The sequence below is a fragment of the Alternaria hordeiaustralica genome (genome assembly GCF_023758085.1).
Source record: "Alternaria hordeiaustralica strain BMP 2776 chromosome Unknown scaffold_43, whole genome shotgun sequence".
NCBI classification, from domain to species: domain Eukaryota; kingdom Fungi; phylum Ascomycota; class Dothideomycetes; order Pleosporales; family Pleosporaceae; genus Alternaria; species Alternaria hordeiaustralica.
Genome location: NW_026056815.1, coordinates 1 through 17,614, shown reverse-complemented (window position 1 = coordinate 17,614; position 17,614 = coordinate 1). Strand labels below are relative to the sequence as shown.

At 53.2% G+C, this 17,614-nt stretch overlaps 8 protein-coding genes across 8 annotated transcripts; 5 read left to right on the top strand and 3 right to left on the bottom strand.

The window, feature by feature from the left end:
* Positions 1–500: 500 nt before the first annotated feature.
* On the top strand, positions 501–3,001 carry J4E84_010563 (uncharacterized protein; the record flags this gene model as incomplete). The annotated part of the gene is made up of 4 exons (XM_049393118.1): positions 501–593; positions 648–1,549; positions 1,640–2,703; positions 2,760–3,001. 4 exons carry the CDS (start codon positions 501–503, stop codon positions 2,999–3,001), a joined length of 2,301 nt encoding a protein of 766 aa, XP_049239110.1.
* A 1,853-nt stretch (positions 3,002–4,854) lies between these two features.
* Positions 4,855–6,524, top strand: J4E84_010562 (uncharacterized protein; the record flags this gene model as incomplete). The annotated part of the gene is made up of 2 exons (XM_049393117.1): positions 4,855–5,071; positions 5,119–6,524. The coding sequence occupies 2 exons, from the start codon at positions 4,855–4,857 to the stop codon at positions 6,522–6,524; spliced, it is 1,623 nt and encodes a 540-aa protein (XP_049239109.1).
* A 30-nt stretch (positions 6,525–6,554) lies between these two features.
* Positions 6,555–7,448, bottom strand: J4E84_010561 (uncharacterized protein; the record flags this gene model as incomplete). The annotated part of the gene is made up of 2 exons (XM_049393116.1): positions 6,555–7,348; positions 7,397–7,448. The coding sequence occupies 2 exons, from the start codon at positions 7,446–7,448 to the stop codon at positions 6,555–6,557; spliced, it is 846 nt and encodes a 281-aa protein (XP_049239108.1).
* Positions 7,449–9,254: 1,806 nt separating this feature from the next.
* On the top strand, positions 9,255–10,160 carry J4E84_010560 (uncharacterized protein; the record flags this gene model as incomplete). The annotated part of the gene is made up of 3 exons (XM_049393115.1): positions 9,255–9,315; positions 9,366–9,812; positions 9,865–10,160. 3 exons carry the CDS (start codon positions 9,255–9,257, stop codon positions 10,158–10,160), a joined length of 804 nt encoding a protein of 267 aa, XP_049239107.1.
* Positions 10,161–10,240: 80 nt separating this feature from the next.
* Positions 10,241–11,995, bottom strand: J4E84_010559 (uncharacterized protein; the record flags this gene model as incomplete). The annotated part of the gene is made up of 3 exons (XM_049393114.1): positions 10,241–11,214; positions 11,280–11,908; positions 11,967–11,995. The coding sequence occupies 3 exons, from the start codon at positions 11,993–11,995 to the stop codon at positions 10,241–10,243; spliced, it is 1,632 nt and encodes a 543-aa protein (XP_049239106.1).
* A 389-nt stretch (positions 11,996–12,384) lies between these two features.
* J4E84_010558 (uncharacterized protein) lies at positions 12,385–13,563 on the bottom strand (the record flags this gene model as incomplete). The annotated part of the gene is made up of 3 exons (XM_049393113.1): positions 12,385–12,975; positions 13,033–13,476; positions 13,528–13,563. 3 exons carry the CDS (start codon positions 13,561–13,563, stop codon positions 12,385–12,387), a joined length of 1,071 nt encoding a protein of 356 aa, XP_049239105.1.
* Positions 13,564–14,007: 444 nt separating this feature from the next.
* J4E84_010557 (uncharacterized protein) lies at positions 14,008–15,095 on the top strand (the record flags this gene model as incomplete). The annotated part of the gene is made up of 4 exons (XM_049393112.1): positions 14,008–14,390; positions 14,442–14,658; positions 14,710–14,838; positions 14,886–15,095. 4 exons carry the CDS (start codon positions 14,008–14,010, stop codon positions 15,093–15,095), a joined length of 939 nt encoding a protein of 312 aa, XP_049239104.1.
* A 794-nt stretch (positions 15,096–15,889) lies between these two features.
* Positions 15,890–17,409, top strand: J4E84_010556 (uncharacterized protein; the record flags this gene model as incomplete). Its single annotated transcript, XM_049393111.1, has 3 exons — positions 15,890–16,061; positions 16,119–16,548; positions 16,614–17,409. The coding sequence occupies 3 exons, from the start codon at positions 15,890–15,892 to the stop codon at positions 17,407–17,409; spliced, it is 1,398 nt and encodes a 465-aa protein (XP_049239103.1).
* Between the last annotated feature and the right edge of the window lie 205 nt (positions 17,410–17,614).

The following is a 17,614-nucleotide window of genomic DNA, read 5'->3' as shown; positions in this document are numbered from 1 at the left end:
CCCGTGAACTTGTCACCAGGGACGCTTCGCATCAAGCCCACCTCCCGAGCAGGTTGTTCTGATGTTCGCCGTCGCTTTGCAGGCGGCTGTTCGTCCACGAAATCCTCGGATGGCGCGTCTCCATCTTGACCACGTTCCATAACCGCGATCACGCTCGGTGATGTCAGAAAGCGATATAGTGCTATATCCGATGGTTGTTGCTGCTGACCTAATGAGGTTGGTGAAAGCGCTGGATCTGTAACATCGAGACGGAATGACGGAGGGAATCAGGCGCGCGAGCTGTCTAATACTGCGTATTTAATCACCTGTGAAGCGCATTCGGCGACACGCACAGCGATGAAAATGCCATTGGTGGGCGGAAACGACGCGAGAGTGCAGTGGCAGCGGCATCGACGGCGACCGTGCAAACCTCGGCGAGCTCCGCAGCTGACTTGGCGTGCCTGACGCGTGCGCGCCCTCACCCGTTCCATCACAACATCATCCATGGCACTACCCAAATAATGTCATCGGCAACCCTTGATGCCGCTGCCGGGCGTCCGCTACCCACCAGGGTCAGCAAGGCGTGTGAGAGGTGTCGTCGCAACAAGAGCCGAGTCAGTCACGCCCTCCCACCGCCTGTCACGCGCGCCGCCGACTGAGTATCCAAGTGCGACACATCGCGCCCTTGCGCGCTCTGCATTCGAGCAAACGTCGAATGCATTGTAAGCAATGTCGAAGTTTCACGCGCACCGAAGAGGAGACGCACCCAAGGCCCCTCCAGCGAAGCTTCACATGAGCAACCACAGGCACCGGTTGAGCATCATGACACGCATCAAGCGACAGACCCGGAGAACAACAGTCGCGATGAGAGTAGACGTGCCAGTATCGCGGAAGGTGAAGCCAACTCAGCCATGGATATTGCGCACCAGATCTACCGACTGGGAAGTCAGCCAACATTGAGCCGGACAACATCAGCTATACCGGGCGGCAATGTCTATGGCAGAGCCCCAACATCTCGCTTAGATCGTACTCAGAGACGCCCTATAGCGATAGTCCTTGGTCATCTTCTGCCACCAATCCACATGATGCGAGTACTTTTAGAAGAGTACTTCGACTCGGTGCATTGGTTTAGCTTGGTCATCTATGAGCCAAGATTCCGGCCAAAACTCGACTCTATGAAGGATGGCCTCGCTTATCCGTCGCAGAAGTCATTCCTCCTCCTCCTGTCCACAGTTGTGGGAATGGGAGCATGGTACAAGTCTCACAGGAAGGACGTGGATCCGGATTTTCCAGACGAGGATTGGCACGCCTGGTCGCAGTCCCTCGTTCAAGGCGCGGGTTCCCAATTGGCTGAACTGATGGACCAGAGTACCATCTCGTCTGTTCAGACGTGTATCTTGCTCGGCTCCTACTATGTTTACCATGGGAAGCCTAATCTATCATTTGCGTTACTAGGCGCAACCATTCGAACGGCACAAGCCATCGGCCTCCACCGCCAGCCGCTACGAGGCGACCCTCACTATGTCGAGGAGAGGAAAAGAGTCTGGTGGACTATCTACACGTGGGACCGGTAATGCGCCCCTCCCTGAAGATACGAAGGACCTCAGTACAGAGTCTGAGCCTCCTCGTATACTGTAGCATCATTAGCTAACTTGACCAGGTTTGCTTCCATCACGTACGGACGACCCATCGGCATCAACGAGAAGGACTGCAATACACACCACCCGATCGACGTATGCGAGTCGCCCTACTTCAGAGGGACGAACCCCCCAGAAGCCGACTTAACAATATGTTACTCGTCCTACCAACGAGAGCTCAACAAACTCTACCTTATCGCGTCACCCATCATCGAGACCATCTTCGGGATGCGGGCGGTGGGACCCAACGAACGGCCGAGCGGACCACAATACACAGATCAGATCACGGACGTGACGGAAAAGCTTTGGGCGTGGCGCCGACGTCTGCCGCCTCATCTTCTACTAGACATGGCTGCTGACTGCAGTATGGATCAATCCCGCACCGCACGGGTACACCAGCTGCAAGCGTTGTCCCTCCAGCTTACATTCGACAACCTTCTCATCATCTTCAATCGCCCGTTAATCGCAAAACAAGTGGACCACCTCATCAGGACGCAACCGGAAAGCGGGCATGGCAACGCACTATCCCCGGCAAGTCTTACGAACACCGAATCTCCATTTCATGCGGTTCATGGGTCCAGCCCGCTCAACAGAAGCCATATGTCGAGCACGGAGCAATGGTGGGATGCCGCGTTGAGAACATCGAAGGTGACCGAACTACCACGGCTTTCTCAGCTAGCCACTGATAGTCACCTGGTAGCTTTCTTGGCTATCAATCTGTTCAACTCTGCCATCGTCATGGCTGTGTTGGCGCTGTCTGATCCACTCTCGGACAGAGCACAGGAAGTGAAAAGGACCATCACACGCATCTTTCGCTTGCAAGAGCTACTCGGCAAAAAGACACAGCTCTCGATGCAGAGTAATGCGGTCCTCAAAGACGTCATCCAGATGCTGCTGCGCAGAGAAGCAGATGCCATCTTTGGCGAGAGCGATGTGACAAGATCGCACACCGGGACGGCGCAGATGTCTGTCGAAGACACCCTTCGTCTGCCGACGCAACTGCCATCGAGTGGACACAACAGACAGCAACAGAGTACAGTAGACAGCATGCAGCGCGTTCACGAGAGCATGGCATCAGTGCAGAGAGGTAAGACTGATGCATTCCCGAAGCTGCGTACCAATCTAATCACCTACCTCTCACAGTGTTTCCCGCCGCCCTCGACAACGTCTCCCGTGACGACACAGCTTATGTCCCGCAATGGGGCACGAACGACGGTGGCATGAATCACCTGCCTAGCGAACACAATGACTGGACAAATGCTAGCGCCGGAGACTTCAACCTCGAAGGCGAGCTGGACTGGATCAGCGATGAAAATGGTGTTGATGTTACTGGCAACGGCCTATACTGGTTCTGGGATTCTGTCTGGAACGAGCCACAATTCTAGCTGTCGCATCACAACCATCCTTTGGTGGGCACGCGTCTCAATTCGAGCAATCTCATTATTGCGATATGTGTTCAGCGCATCATACACTAGAGCCTCGGGAGATCAGACACACGCCTGTGCTGCTCGGTGCGACCCTCTGCGAACGCCCTATCGATGCCTGGTCCATATATGAGCGACTTGATGCCGACTCTATCCGCAACATTCTGAAAAGCCTGTTCCGCATCTGAGAACGCGAATTCATGAGTAATAAGACTATCTAGTTGAACACGATTGGACTCTAGTAGCTGGATGGCAAGCTTGTAGTCTCCTGGCCCGTATCGAAAGCTTCCTTTGAGCGTAGCTTCTTTGTCGCAAATCTGGCCGATTGGAAATGCGATCTTGGGAGAGCCCAGCCCAGCTTGAACGAAGACTCCACCGCGTTTCAATGCAGCTACACCACAGTTGATGCATGGCTCTGCTCCTGTTGCATCAATCACAACATCGAACCCTGTAGCCAGCCCAGCCTTCTCCCAAACTTTCTGAGCGTTCGTTTCTGGAAACCCAGCTTCCATCATGTATACGTCATCGGCACCGAAGTCGGTCGCAAAGCTCAGCCTGGGGGCCACTGCGTCAATAACCACGACATTCCCAGCGCCGAAAGCCTGTGCCACAGCGCAACACAACAAGCCTATGGGCCCGGCCCCGAAGACCGCCACAGACTTGCCCTGAAGATTTCCGGCCAGTCCGCAACAATGCACAGCTATGCTTAGCGGCTCCACGAGGGCACCTTCACGGAAGGATATGTGTGACGGCAGCTTGTAGCAGCATTCTTCGGGTAGACAGTAGAAGGTCGACAACGTGCCATTGTAGGGAGGGGTGGCAGCAAACTGCATCGACTCGCACAGGTTGTATCGGCCGCTGCGACATGTCTCGCAGGTGTTGCATCCTACGCCAGGTTCCAATGCGACGCGGTCACCCACCGACAGCCCTGTGACGGATGATCCACAAGCATCGACGATACCAGCAGATTCATGGCCGAGAGTGATCGGGTTCTCGACCACATATCTTCCGATTTGCCCATGTTGCCAGTAATGTACCTAGATCGCCGTCAACGTTGATGAACACACTACAGACCACAGCGGGCGATACGTACGTCAGAACCACAAAGACCGGTAGCCACAATCCTCACGCGAATGTGCCTGGGAGTTGGAAGACTTGGAACTGGACCATGCTCGTATGAGAATACCCTGGATGGGCTCAGGACGAAGGACGTGTTGATCGGTGCTTTGCATTGGTCCTCTGACAGCGTCAAAGACCCGGAGGAGTTATTCGCTTCGCGAACATCAGCTGGAGAAAACATTACTGCGAAACACATGGTACGGCAATGATTAGAGTTGGTGTGTCCATCTTGATGCTCTGACTATATTACCGGCCAGGTGTTCTTGCCCGAGTGCGAGAGCGAGAGCAGCACGGTTCCGGCGGCTCATGCAGGCTGCTGACCTTCCGATGCTCACGAGTCGGAGCCGCCAGCCCGGAATTTTCTGCCCCAGCACCGGTTCCGCGGCTTTCGAGAAGAGCGCTTCTGATTGGCTGGCAAAGCATCCCTTAGCGCTACAGCGTTGATCAACTTCTCGAGAAACACACTAGCATATGCCGACCAAATTTCGTCGCTGCAGGGCCAACGTTAGGACCGGAACCGTAACATGACCTGACTACACGCGATGATGCCGAATGCGCTCCACTGCGGAGATCTGGGGACGATAAAGCTGCCAGGCTTCCCCAGATTTCTCCATCATCCCACCGCATCTCCTTCCGTGTGATCCATAGCACGCACTACTTCTCTACTCTTATCTTGCTCTACACTGGCTGAGAATATGGCTGCCCGCAGTAACTCAGTCGCCAGTCAGAGCGCCAACATTCAGCAGCGTGCCTCGCAAATAGCTGGACAGGTCGCTGCTGAGCAGGGATGGCTTGAAAGCAAGCTAAAGCCGAAGAAGATCACGGCCAGGTACCCTATCAAGGGCAAGACCTTGTTGTTTGCAACATGTGGCTTTGGCAGTCTTGGTGATGCCTTGTTTGGTTACAACTCAGGTGTGTTCGGGTACTTGCATGTTGATCAACAATACTGATTCCGCTAGGTATCATGTCTGGCCTACTGGTTAATCCAGTATTCGTCAGGCGTTTCTTCAGCGACTACGGTGGCGCAGATGGTAGCACAGCAGCTGTGAATCCCTCCATCACAGGAATATCTGTTGCTTGCCTACAAGCCTCCGCCGCTGTCGGTGCTCTCATCGCCGGGCGTCTCGGAGACATGATCGGTCGCAAACGCACTGTCCGTCTCGGTGGTCTGATATACTTCCTCTCAGCTTTCATCCAGATTTTCGCTCCAGGTTTCGCAACTTTCGTCGTCGGACGTACGATCCAGGGCTTCGGAGTCGGCTTCCTGTCCATGACAGTTCCTATCATCCAAACCGAGATTGCAGCACCCCATGCTCGAGGCCTCATGGTCGGCATCGAATACACATGCCTGATCGCAGGATATATGTTGTCCTGCTGGGTTGACTATGGCTTCCACTTCATGCTTCCAGACGCGCTATCTTGGCAGGGGCCATTCATCATCCAGATCATCCTCTCGTTCATCTTGGTGGTCATGTCATTCTTCCTCCCGGAAACTCCAAGATGGCTAGCAAACAACGGGTTCATGCAAGAAAGCCTTCAAACAGTCGCAGACCTGCACTCCAGCGGCGATACCGACGCCCCGCACGTGCAAAAGGTGTTTCTCGAAATCCAGGAGGCCGTCGTCTACGAAGCTGAGCTCGGCAAAGCTGGATGGATGGAAATGTTCACCCGCTACCGCAAACGCACAATCGTCGGCGTCACAGTGCAAATGTTCGCTCAACTCAACGGCATAAACATCATCTCCTTCTACCTTCCCTCCACCCTCTCCAGCGCCGGCTTCTCGGACGAGAAATCCCTTCTCTACACCGCCGCGAACGCACTCCCTTACACCGCAGCCACTGTCGCAACCTGGTGGCTAGCCGATCGCTGGGGCCGCAAGCCGCTTCTCATCCTTGGCGGTGTCCTCATGGCCGCTCTTCTCGGCATCGTGTGCGCCTTCACAGAAGCTTCCATGCCCATTATGACCCGCGCAAACGGACAATTCGCTTTCATCATGCTCTACAACATCGTCTACGGTTTCACCTGGGGTCCAATGCCATGGTTGTTACCTGCGGAGATCTTCCCGCTGCGCAGCCGCAGTAAGGGCATGGCGCTTGCGACGACGTCAAACTGGGTCTTCAACTTCATCATCGGCATGGTTTCGCCGGACGCTTTTGCAGGTATTGGTGGGTACTTTTACCTTGTCATCGCAGGGTTCTGTCTCTTCTCCGCAGGCCTGGCGCACTTCTACTATGTTGAGACGGCGAATCATTCGCTTGAGGAGATCGCGATTGCATTCGGAGATAGGGCTTTTGCTGATGGGGATGGTGAGGTTATGGAGAGTGTCAAGGCTCATGATGAGAAGACGCATAATGACAAGGTCTGAGGGGCTGTGGGTTTCGAACAAATATATAGTTCAAGCCAGTTTGGCGATGTATTTCTCTAAGCTCAACCCGAGATTCACAACAAACTGCCACTGCGTGTTACCGCGAAAGAACCTTGACCAAATATTCAGCACAGCCAGACCAAGCGCAAACGGCTCGCTGGGTACAGTCAAGAAACCATCAGTCTCTTCAGCATCCTCAAAGTCAATCACCGCATACGCTTCCTTGATGATACATCTCACCCAGTGAAGGATTCGATGCTCAGATCGCGACAGCGACTCTTCGCGGAATGGACGAGGAATAGAGCACAGCCATTTACCAAGGAAGATGGCACACTCGAAGCTTGAGATGGCATGCTGAACGCTCCAGAAGAATGCTTGGCTGCGCGCGACCCTGTCGATACCCAATCTGACGGGTATACTGAGCGCGTGTGTAGAGTACAACAGGGCTGATAGTATGTTGTCGTTGCGCTCAATGTCTGGGAGGTTTGCTAGGCCGTTAGCTATGATGTCGGTGTCGCGCGACTCCAGATGGCGGTATGGTCCTATATCGAGAGAAAGCCGCACGTAAGCTACCACCAACAGAGCGCTTGATGTGAATGGGATAGGGCCGCTCTCGTTGTTGGGGTCAAGCATTGATTCCGGGGTTTGTTGCCAGAGAGAGGTCCATGCGCGGAGTGCGCGACCAATGACTTGTAGCTCTGCAGCTGATATTGTTGCCGGTGATGTGGCGGGGAAGGAGAGCTCCCTGACTACATGGATCCGCTGAAGCAGTGCATGGAGAAGGATGTAGTTGCCGATTGGGCTCGGAATAGGATGGACTAGTTCTGAAGTATGTTAATTCACATTCGATAGCTCTTCCGATAGTAGCTTACCCTCATTTGTCGTTCCCTGCAAAAGTATCGACAACGCTTGCTGAAAGGGCATGTGATCCTCGCGTCCGTCGCGTTGTAGCGCAGCCCATTGTGCGGCACTACTAGCCTGCCAATCCGGTGTACAGCAAGGGAGTCGCAGATGAAGTTCGCTGCTCCAAAGCAGAGGATGGATGTTGTATGCGATACTATGCACGTTGATGTAACAAAACGCCACGAGCTTTGTACGTCTGGATGACTCGCGCTGTACCCAATTATCCCACATTGCTGCTCTAGAGGTTGATATATTCCTGGGCGGCTCCTCTTCTTTGAGACCAATATCTCGAAGTGACTGCACTAGAAGGCCTCGAAGTGCGAACGCTTGCTGAAGTAGGTCTTTCCTTTCCCATGTCGCAAACCCTACCAGGATCAGTAGGGTCTTCGCCATGTCCAAAGGCGACCACGGTCCTGTGCGTCTGCTAATGAAATGCGCTTCTGGCGAGCATATGTTCGTAGAAGCGATGAAGGAAAGAGTTTGTGGCCCGAAATGCGACTCTTCCTGTCGTAGGCGTTCGAATACAATGGCTTTCGAGACACGAAAGAGACGTTCGGAGCTTCTTCGCTCGAAGCAGTACTGCGCTCCAGCAGCGCACATGGCCAGTGTCAGCTCCAGAGGCGAACATGACGGTTTGTAAGTTGGCGCATGTATGAACGGGAAGTGCGAATGAAAGCCACCAAAGAACGCGGTAATATACCTGGTAAGGGTATGTCGGGAAGGGATCTGGAAGTCGGCGATGGGAGGAGCAAAGCTCTCGAGCAGCGATACCAGGAAGTTGCGGTGCTCATCCGTTACATTGTATGTCCCGTTCCTCGTTCTCTTTTCGCCATCCTGCGTATTGGACCGCAAATGGACCTCATCGTCAGCTGGAGCTGATGGTAACCACGTGCTGAAAGGTGTGCCAATATCCTCTGCACCTGGGGAGGAAGGCTGATTTTCTGGTTCTCGGGAGTGCCGCCGAGATTCCTGACGAGGTTCTCCTAGTCGCATCCAGTCAAAGTCGTACTCAGGCGTCCATTGGGCGGATAGTCCAACACCATCGATGAAGTTTACAAAGTCACGGAAATCTTCAAACCCTTCGTCGCGATATGGCGGCGCCGGCTGGAGTTCTTGATAGGTGGGAGGTGGATGTTGCAAATCAAGCTGGCTCGTGTGAACCTGCGGGACGAGGTGCGCTTCGACGGCCCCAGCGCTGGGGACGTTCAAAGCGGGTGCGTCTATTGTCGTTGCAGTTTCAGTCGACGTGGTCGACTCTGCATCAGGGTTGCCAGCATGGTGCGTGATGCGCCAATGTCTAGTAAGCAGGTCACGGCGTGTAAACGCTTGTCCGCATCGACACGAGTACGGCTTTTCTCTGGTATCTATGCTGACATCAGTTCTGACGACGCCTTCATCGTGGAGTCACTTAGTTGAAGGCACGAACGTGTACGAGTATGGCGAATCAGATGCTCTGCTCGCTTGAAGCTTCTGGAGCAATGGGTACAAACGTGAGCGAGTCCGTGCATGTGGTGTGAGAATTGTTGGAGTTGGAGGTGAATTGGAGCGAGGTGGGTCTTGGTCTTTACTTCAAGGTTTTGCCCTCGGCCAATTATGTCTGCGGGGTAAATAGCGCCGTGGTTAGCGCAAGGCGTATCTTCGGAGTAGGTGGAACGCTTACTCCAAGATAGCGGAACTCGACGGGATGGCCGCCGAACGTCTCGCCGGCAGAACGTCGTGTCGGTACGCTATCCCTTAACCATTCTTGAGTGCATTCATGCGTGCATCAAATCAATCAGTGGGCGCGTATCTCGGTAGATCACGCTTTCACCGCCACATGATAGCAGTATGGCATCGCTTGCAAGATTGCTCCCAGGTGTAGCCGTCATCACAGGCGCTGGAGGAACTGGTAGGTGGTTATCTTATGCGACGTTGAATTGCCATGCTCATGATGATCAGGCATTGGTGCGGCCGTAGCTAAGGGTTTCGCCCGTTCAGGCTGTTCGCGAATCGCCATCACCGACATCAACCCGAAGACGCTCGAGCAGACCAGGGACTCTATCCTGAGCATCAACCCTTCCGCTCAGGTCTTCCAGCGAGCTGGCGACATCGCTGATGAGAAGTTTATCGACTCATTCAACGATGAGACTTTTTCCAAGTTCAAGAGGCTCGACTATGGAGTCAATTGCGCTGGCGTGCTCGGTGGCGATGTTATCAAAGCTGTAGAGATGACGACCGAACATTTCGATCGACTCAATGCTATCAACTATAAGGGGTCATGGCTTAGTTGCCGTGCGCAGCTTAGAAACATGTTGAAGCAGCAGCCTCTTGATCAGCATCCCAAGCAGAGAGGCTCTATTGTCAATATTGCTAGTCAGCTCGGCATTGTAGCGAGGCCGGGTGCTGGTACGTTGACCGTTTCGTAAAACGCGAAATATCTGCTAATGAGCATGTACAGCGGCATACTGCGCTTCAAAGGGTGCTATCATCAATATGACAAGAGCGAACGCTATCGACTACTCCGATGAGGACATACGCGTAAACTGCGTTTGTCCTGGTGTCATTGAGACACCCATGACTACCACATCGCCAGCTATGGTGGAAGCCTTGAAACCGGCTATTGAGATAGCGCCTATGAAGAGGATGGGCACACCGGAAGAAGTCGCTGATGCAGTGCTTTTCTTATGTTCGGCACAATCATCGTTCATCCAAGGGCATGCATTGGTTGTGGACGGTGGCTACACGATAAATTGATCAGAAAGATATCGCGATGACAAGACATATTGCTTGAAACAGCGAAGCCCATTTTCGGATATTTTTAATGACGACATATTCTACAGCTTCGTAGCATGCTTCGACTCTTGATCTTGTCGCACGCCGATTTGTTTCCAGTCGTTTGCCGACTCCCAGGCAAAAGCCGCATCTAGTATTTTTTGTTCCTGCCAAAGGCCACCGACCAACTGCATACCAACTGGCAAGCTGACCTCACAATCAACGCCCGAAGGAGCAAAACCTACGGGAAGTGACATGGCCGGATGCCCCGTTACATCGAAAATAGCGGTGTTGATGGTAATGCCCATACTTGGCTTCAGCGCGTCTATCGGCGCATCCTCCCCGCGCTTCCAGTCTATGTTGGGCGGTGCTACAAAAGGCGTTGTCGGCATAATGATAAGGTCGTACTCCTGAAACAGCTTCTCATACGCGTCGCGGAGCTGTTGGGCCACATTCATGGTTTTCGCGTAAAGGCCCGGGTAATTCTGCATCAGCGAGAGGCCGTTGATCATAGTATTCTTCGTAGATGGAAAGAGCTTTTGGAATGTTTCGTTCGTCCATGGTTGTCGCGCCGCTTCGTAGGCTGTTGAGAATAGTCCTCTCCGACCGTGCGCGTATCCCAACATGCTGAAGGTACCTGCGATCCGCTGTTGGATAGTCCAAATAGCTGGCCCTTCTAGGTGAAGGGGTAATGAGACCTCTTCGACGGTAGCACCCAGTTCTTCAAAGGACTGAACGGCTTTTCTCACGGTTGATTTGACGTCTTGGTTTACGAGACGGTGCTCGAAGCCTTCTTTAAGAACGCCAATCTTCATTCCTGCGACCGAGCTTTGAAGACGTTCTGCGTAATGCTTTGACCCATGAGTTGGTGCACCAAGTGTACGATCATCATAGTCATCTCTTCCGCCGATGGCATCGAGACATAAAGCTACGTCGCGAACTGATCTTGCTATGGGCCCAGCATGATCACTGACAGCGTCGCCACTGGATATACCAGTGTAGGGAACAAGGCCATGCGTTGGTTTTAGTCCAACACCTGGTGTATATCGTCAGCTTTGCACTACATCATGATGTGCTTCGTAATAGTCATGGTGTACTTACACCCACAGAATGACGATGGAACTCGAATACTGCCGCCTTGATCGGCACCAATTGCGATATCTACCAAACCGCCACCGACTACTGCACAGCCACCAGACGTACTGCCACCAGCGGAGTACCCTCTCGCATACGGGTTGTGAACGGTACCTTGCGCTGAAGTGAATGACGATGTGGAGTTGCAGAAGTTTTCGCATATGGTCGTACCCACAATGTCAGCACCAGCATCTAATGTGCGGATAACTACTGTGGCGTCGGAATCGGGTGTCCATGCAGGGATGGCATCTGTTCCGAAGAACTGCGGTACTCCGGCCACTGCGATGTTGTCTTTGAGACATACAGTCTTTCCTTGGAGGAGGTGTCCTTGTGGGTTACCACGTATTTGGAACTTATGAGCCCAAGCATTGCCGAAATCCTGCTCTTCTGCTGATGGTCGGTGAATTCGTCCTCGCGGATATCTTTCGGTATCGGTAGGTGCTGTATAGTCGGGAAGTTGGAGTACGTGTTCTGCCACATCGTGGACCGCCGCTAGCAATTGGTGGTAGTCCCGAGACTCGTGTGCTGGTATGCCATTACTGATGCCAATGCTTTGTAGTACTGATTCTGCGTCCCCAACCCGTACAAGATCCTCACTGTAATACCGTCAATATGCGCACACTCCATTTGAACAGTAAAGTATTTGGTACTGACCTTAGAGGCGAGTCGAAAAAGACAGACATGATGGTTACGTAGGTGCGGCTGTGTGAGTTGGATACTACGATAGCTAAAGTCAATATAAGAATTTGCTGAACGGTATACTCTGCCGCAAGACTTTGACCATATTCAGGTAGATGGGATGTCCTTACGTACCGTTTGACCAATGGTGAGCAAGTGGGTCGACGGTCCCACAAAACAAACTAAGAGATCACGCCTGAGGCTCTCCAAATGACCCCAACTCGTGGCGAACTCGATTCGATAACGTACCAGAAAGTACCCAGAACCTCGCGTTTTTGAGGGTCTGCATTGCTAAGTTTCATAATGTCAGACCAAAGTCCAAAAGACACGTAAAAGACACGTAAGATTCCAAGTCTGCTCGTAAAAACAAGCTCATTCCCGGCCGAACGGAGGCTTATCCTTTCATCTTGATTACTAGTCGGCCTTTCATAGATGCATGCTGGTATCTTTCTATGAGGCTGGGTATCTCCGTAAAGCTCAAAACGGTCAAATGAGACGAGATGCCGTGCTTGGCTACGACCTTGAGCATGGACTCAACTTCGTCCGCACTAGCGACATAGCTGCCTTTTATGGTGAGCTCATGGAATACCATAGCTTCCGAGTCGAACTTCCAACTGTCTTTTGGTAAGCCGAGCGGAATCATAACACCGCCGTTGCCCAGTTGCTGAAGACACCACGCGTTGGCTGGTATCGAATCTGTGCATACTATGATGCCCGCGAGACCTTCGCCTGAAGTAAACTCTAGTATCTTCTCTTCGGCGTTCTTAGCGCTTGAGTCCATGACTAGATCAGGTCTCAAGTGGTCGGGCAAGTCGAGCGCAAGCCGACGGCCTTGTTCACGGTTGTCCATGGCTATCGTCCGGTAACCAAGGGCTTTGGCAAATTGTATTCCAAGCTGCCCAAGCCCTCCAATACCTACTATGGCTACGGCATCGCCTGGTTGAACCTGGGGACTAAGCTTTCGCAATGCGCCCCATACTGTCGCCTTTCATGCTATTAGCAACGATGTCTCGCAAACGATCTTGACAAAAGGTGGACCTACGCCAGCGCACATCAAAGGCGCTCCCTGTTCGAAGGAAACTCCCTCGGGAAGATGCACAGTGGTGTTTGGATCGGCCAGCATGTAGTCTGCGAATGCGCCGTCGTGTTTGAAGCCAGCTACAATCCTGTTCTGACAGAAGCGAGGATCAGGACGTTTCGCTCGTCTTCCATGCTGTCGACATCCTGCGCATTGTCCACAAGCATTCTTGTAGTTGAGAACACCAACGCGATCTCCAACCTTCCATGAGCCTTGCACTTTCGCGCCAATCCGTACAATCTTTCCAGCCGGCTCGTGCGATGGTATCATGGGAAGGGCCGCCGGAAATTGACCACTCCAGACTTGAAGGTCCGAGTGACAGAAGCCGGCTGCGTAAACTTCGACGAGAAGGTCATTGTCTCCGCATTGAGGTACAGCGCGCTCACATAGCTGATACGGTTTCTCATACTGATGGAGTTTGTTAGATATGATTCCATGTGTGTCATGACGTCATCATACCTCTACGATCTGTGCTGCGCGCATCTTATCGGACATGTTCGTAATTGACCATGGATGTACTCAAGGGTGCGCGCCGCGTTATTACACTCAACACCCTGGTTATCGTCATCGTAACTTCATGCGAACGCGTCTTGGAGAGCGTAGGACCGTTTTCGGGTGTTGTTGGAGATGAGCTTGAGAGAGTTGGAGGTGGTTGGGGTCGACGATAAGGCCAAGCGAGGGGCAGCTGCGGAGGCAGGGGCAGCTGGCAGCTGGCGCATCCCATGACGAAATTGACAAGCGCGCCGTCGGTCCAGCATCATTCCATCCCACTTACCCCGCCATAGCTCTCAGGTTCGGCATCATGGCATTAAGAGGAAGTAGTCCCGTGCGGGCAGTTTGGTCTGACTGTTCCCACACGAATCCGTCCGACTGATAGCTCCTCGTTTGATCCAATTGACAACCTCATCAACTCATCATCTCCCATACAATACAGCTATCATGGGCAAGAAGCGCGTTCTCATCTCGTACGGTGTTGATGTAGATGCGGTATGTGGATGGCTTGGGTCGTATGGCGGAGAAGACAGCACCAGCGACATATCGCGTGGTCTGTTCGCTGGCACGGTTGGTACGCAGCGCCTCTTGAAGATGTTCAAGAAATACGACGTCAAGACTACATGGTTCATTCCTGGTCATAGTCTGGAGACATTTCCGGAAGACATGGCAGCAGTACGCGATGCAGGACATGAAATAGGCCTCCACGGTTACAGTCACGAGAACCCCTCCGATATGAGCATGGAACAGCAACACCACGTGCTGGACAAGACGTACCGCATGTTGACTGAGTTTGCTGGCAAGCCTCCCCGAGGAAGCGTTGCGCCATGGTAATATTCCGAAAACCACCGCTGGAGACGATATGCTGACTATCTCGGTAGGTGGGAAACAAGCCGCGAAGGTGCCGAACTGCTGCTCTCTTACGGCATTGAGTACGATCACAGCATGAGCCACCACGACTGTCAACCTTACTATTTGAGAACCGGAGATACCTGGACCAAAATTGACTACAAGAAGAAGGCCAAGGACTGGATGAAGCCACTCGTCGCAGGCCAACAGACTGGTCTAGTCGAAATCCCAGCAAACTGGTATCTTGACGTAAGTACGACTTCTACTACGCCCTGATACATCGCTCACACTGAATGTTAGGACTTGCCACCTCACATGTTCATTAAGGCTTCGAAGAACAGCCATGGCTTCGTGAATGCGCGAGATACCGAGGACCTATGGAGGGACCATTTCGACTACTTCTACCGCGAATACGACGAGTTCATCTTTGTAAGTATCCCAAAACCGGCAGAGAGGCTCGTCTAATCCTCCCACAGCCCATCACAATTCACCCTGATGTATCTGGACGACCACATCTGCTGCTGATGCATGAGAGGTTGATCGAGCACTTCAAGAAGCATGAAGGCGTTGAGTTTGTGACGATGGAGGAGATGGCGGATGAGTTCAGAAAGAAGAACCCGCCGCCCGAAGGAGCGCTCATGCCATCTGAAGCGGGACTCAAGTTGAAGGAGTCCCCGATTAACTAAACAATTTGATGTCATTTTTGATTTTCCGACTTTGCTTTTTCCGCAGATCGTCCATTGCAGATGGTAGCGAAGACGCAACGCAGCAGTGCCTAATGCGAACTACGAGCTAGCTGTCACTAGCACGCCAGAGACAACATCACCACTAGTACGTGGCATCTACAGTACGGTCAGATCACGAACATGCGCCACCTAGCTCCGCATGAACGCCGTTCTAGAAGCCAGCCCCGCGCAGGAACCGCCGTCATACGCAGCCACCGGCAACTGCCAAACGAGCCACTGCAGGGTGAACGCTAACAACACCCCACCCAGCAATCGGGCATATCCACCGCCTCCAACCCCCTCCCAGCTCCCAAGCCGTGCAGCATCCACGCACCGCACCAAGCCCTCGCTGCTCATCTCCGCAATCAGTTGGAGTAATGATGATCCCCAGGCGACCCTTCCCTCCAACCGGGGTAACCATTGGAGGCACCCCTGCGCCTGAATCGCGTAGCCGATGGAGACGCTCGCACCGCTCTCTCGCCACTATCAACCTCCAAAACAACGGGGCAGAGCGGGCTGGCAAGATCCACACCTGCCCCGGATTCTGAGAGATACCGCGTTGGCGTGCTGATTACCACGCGGGTTATCAACGTTCTACCAGGGCACCTGCATCTGGCAAGGATAGGGCCGTTGCGTGGCATGCGTACATGAACGGATATATATACAGTGACCCAAGTACCGATGCTTGAAGTGTTGAACAACTGTTCGTTACTCATTCCGGGTCGACAGCACAACTACCTGACGACATCGCCATCATGTCGGCTGAAAAGCAAGACGATGTCATTGCGCCCGCTTCTAGCACCAGCTCCGAGAGCATCAACGGGAAGGTTGACCTCGAGAACGATGGCGAGATCTTCAAGCGAGGAGAAGGATACGAGGACTTCCGAACGGTGTCCTGGGTTCACACCGCAGTCATCTTCTTGAAGCGTAAGTAACGTTCTTATCCAGTTCATGAACGTTCCGCTGACGATTATCACTGTATAGTCATCTTCGCGACAGGAGTCCTCACAATTCCCAGCGCAATGTACACGCTCGGCGCCTTCCCCGGTGCCATCAACGTGCTCGGCTGGCAAGCCCTCAACACCTGGTGCGCCCTCGTGCAAGGCCAATTCCGGAACAACCATCCAGGCTGTCATTCCATTGCCGACATGGGTCAATTAGTCGGTGGCCGTATTGTCAAAGAAATCACCGGCGTCCTTTTCCTCGTCGCGTTCATCATCGTCGCGGCATCGGGTATAGTGGGCGTATCGACTGCACTCAACGCGCTATCCAACCACTCCCTCTGCACAAACTACTTCTCCATCATCGCGGCGATTATGGTGGGAACATGTGCGAGCGTACGCAAGTTTGAGAAGATCGCGTGGGTTACGTGGGCGGGTTTCATATCTGTGTTCGTCGCTGTCTTCATCGTTGTGTAAGTCTTCTCTACAACAACCCTCCTCCAGCCCTCAAAACCACATATCTAACCCATCCCAACAGCGTCGGAGTAACAACCCTCGACCGCCCCGCCGCAGCCCCCCAATCCGGGCCCTACGAATTCGGCTACCACGTAATCGGCCACCCGACCTTCGCCGCAGGCATCACAGCCGCCAGCACGATCTTCTGTTCCGGCGCCGGCACCTCCGCCTTCCTCCCCGTCATGTCCGAGATGCGCAACCCACGCGAATTCAGCAAAGCAGTGAACTGGTGCATGGGTCTTGTCACCGCCGCGTACCTCTCCTTCAGCCTTGTCGTGTACAAGTGGTGCGGGAAATGGGTTGCATCGCCTTCTCTCGGCAGCGCAGGACCCATGGTGAAGAAAGTCGCGTACGGCATTGGTCTTATTGGACTCTGTGTTAGTGGCGCTTTGTATGTGCATGTTAGTGCGAAGTATATCTTCGTCCGCATACTGAGGAACTCGAAACATCTTCAGGCGAATTCGCCGGTTCACTGGGGGACGTGGCTGGGATGCGTTACGGGTATGACGATTGTCAGCTTCCTCATCGCATCCGGCGTGCCGATCTTCAACTATCTGCTCAGTCTGGCGGGTAGTGTGGCGTTTGCGCCGCTGGCGTTGGGCTTGCCTGGGTGGCTGTGGATTTACGATCATCAGAGCTACTGGAAGGGGAACTGGTGGCAGAAGATCATGTATGCGCTGCATGTTATCTTGATCGGCATTTCGGTCTTCCTGACGATCGGCGGCACGTACGGTGTCATCGTCCAGATCATGGACGCGTACAAGGATGGGTCGATTGATTCGGCTTTCTCGTGCGCGGACAACAGTAACTCGTCGTAGGTGGTTTTCTATTTGCTAGTTAGACATGGTTTGAGAGATACCCTCGGTCAGCACCGTAATGAAGATGATCATACGATTGCAAACGTTTTTACATTTCATTCACTTTCGTCGATGAACTCTTATCTGTCTTTCGCGCTCGAGCCCAAGGGGTCTTTTCGCGAGGGTACTTCGGTTGTGTACATTGAGGGGGGGGGGGGGGGGTGTT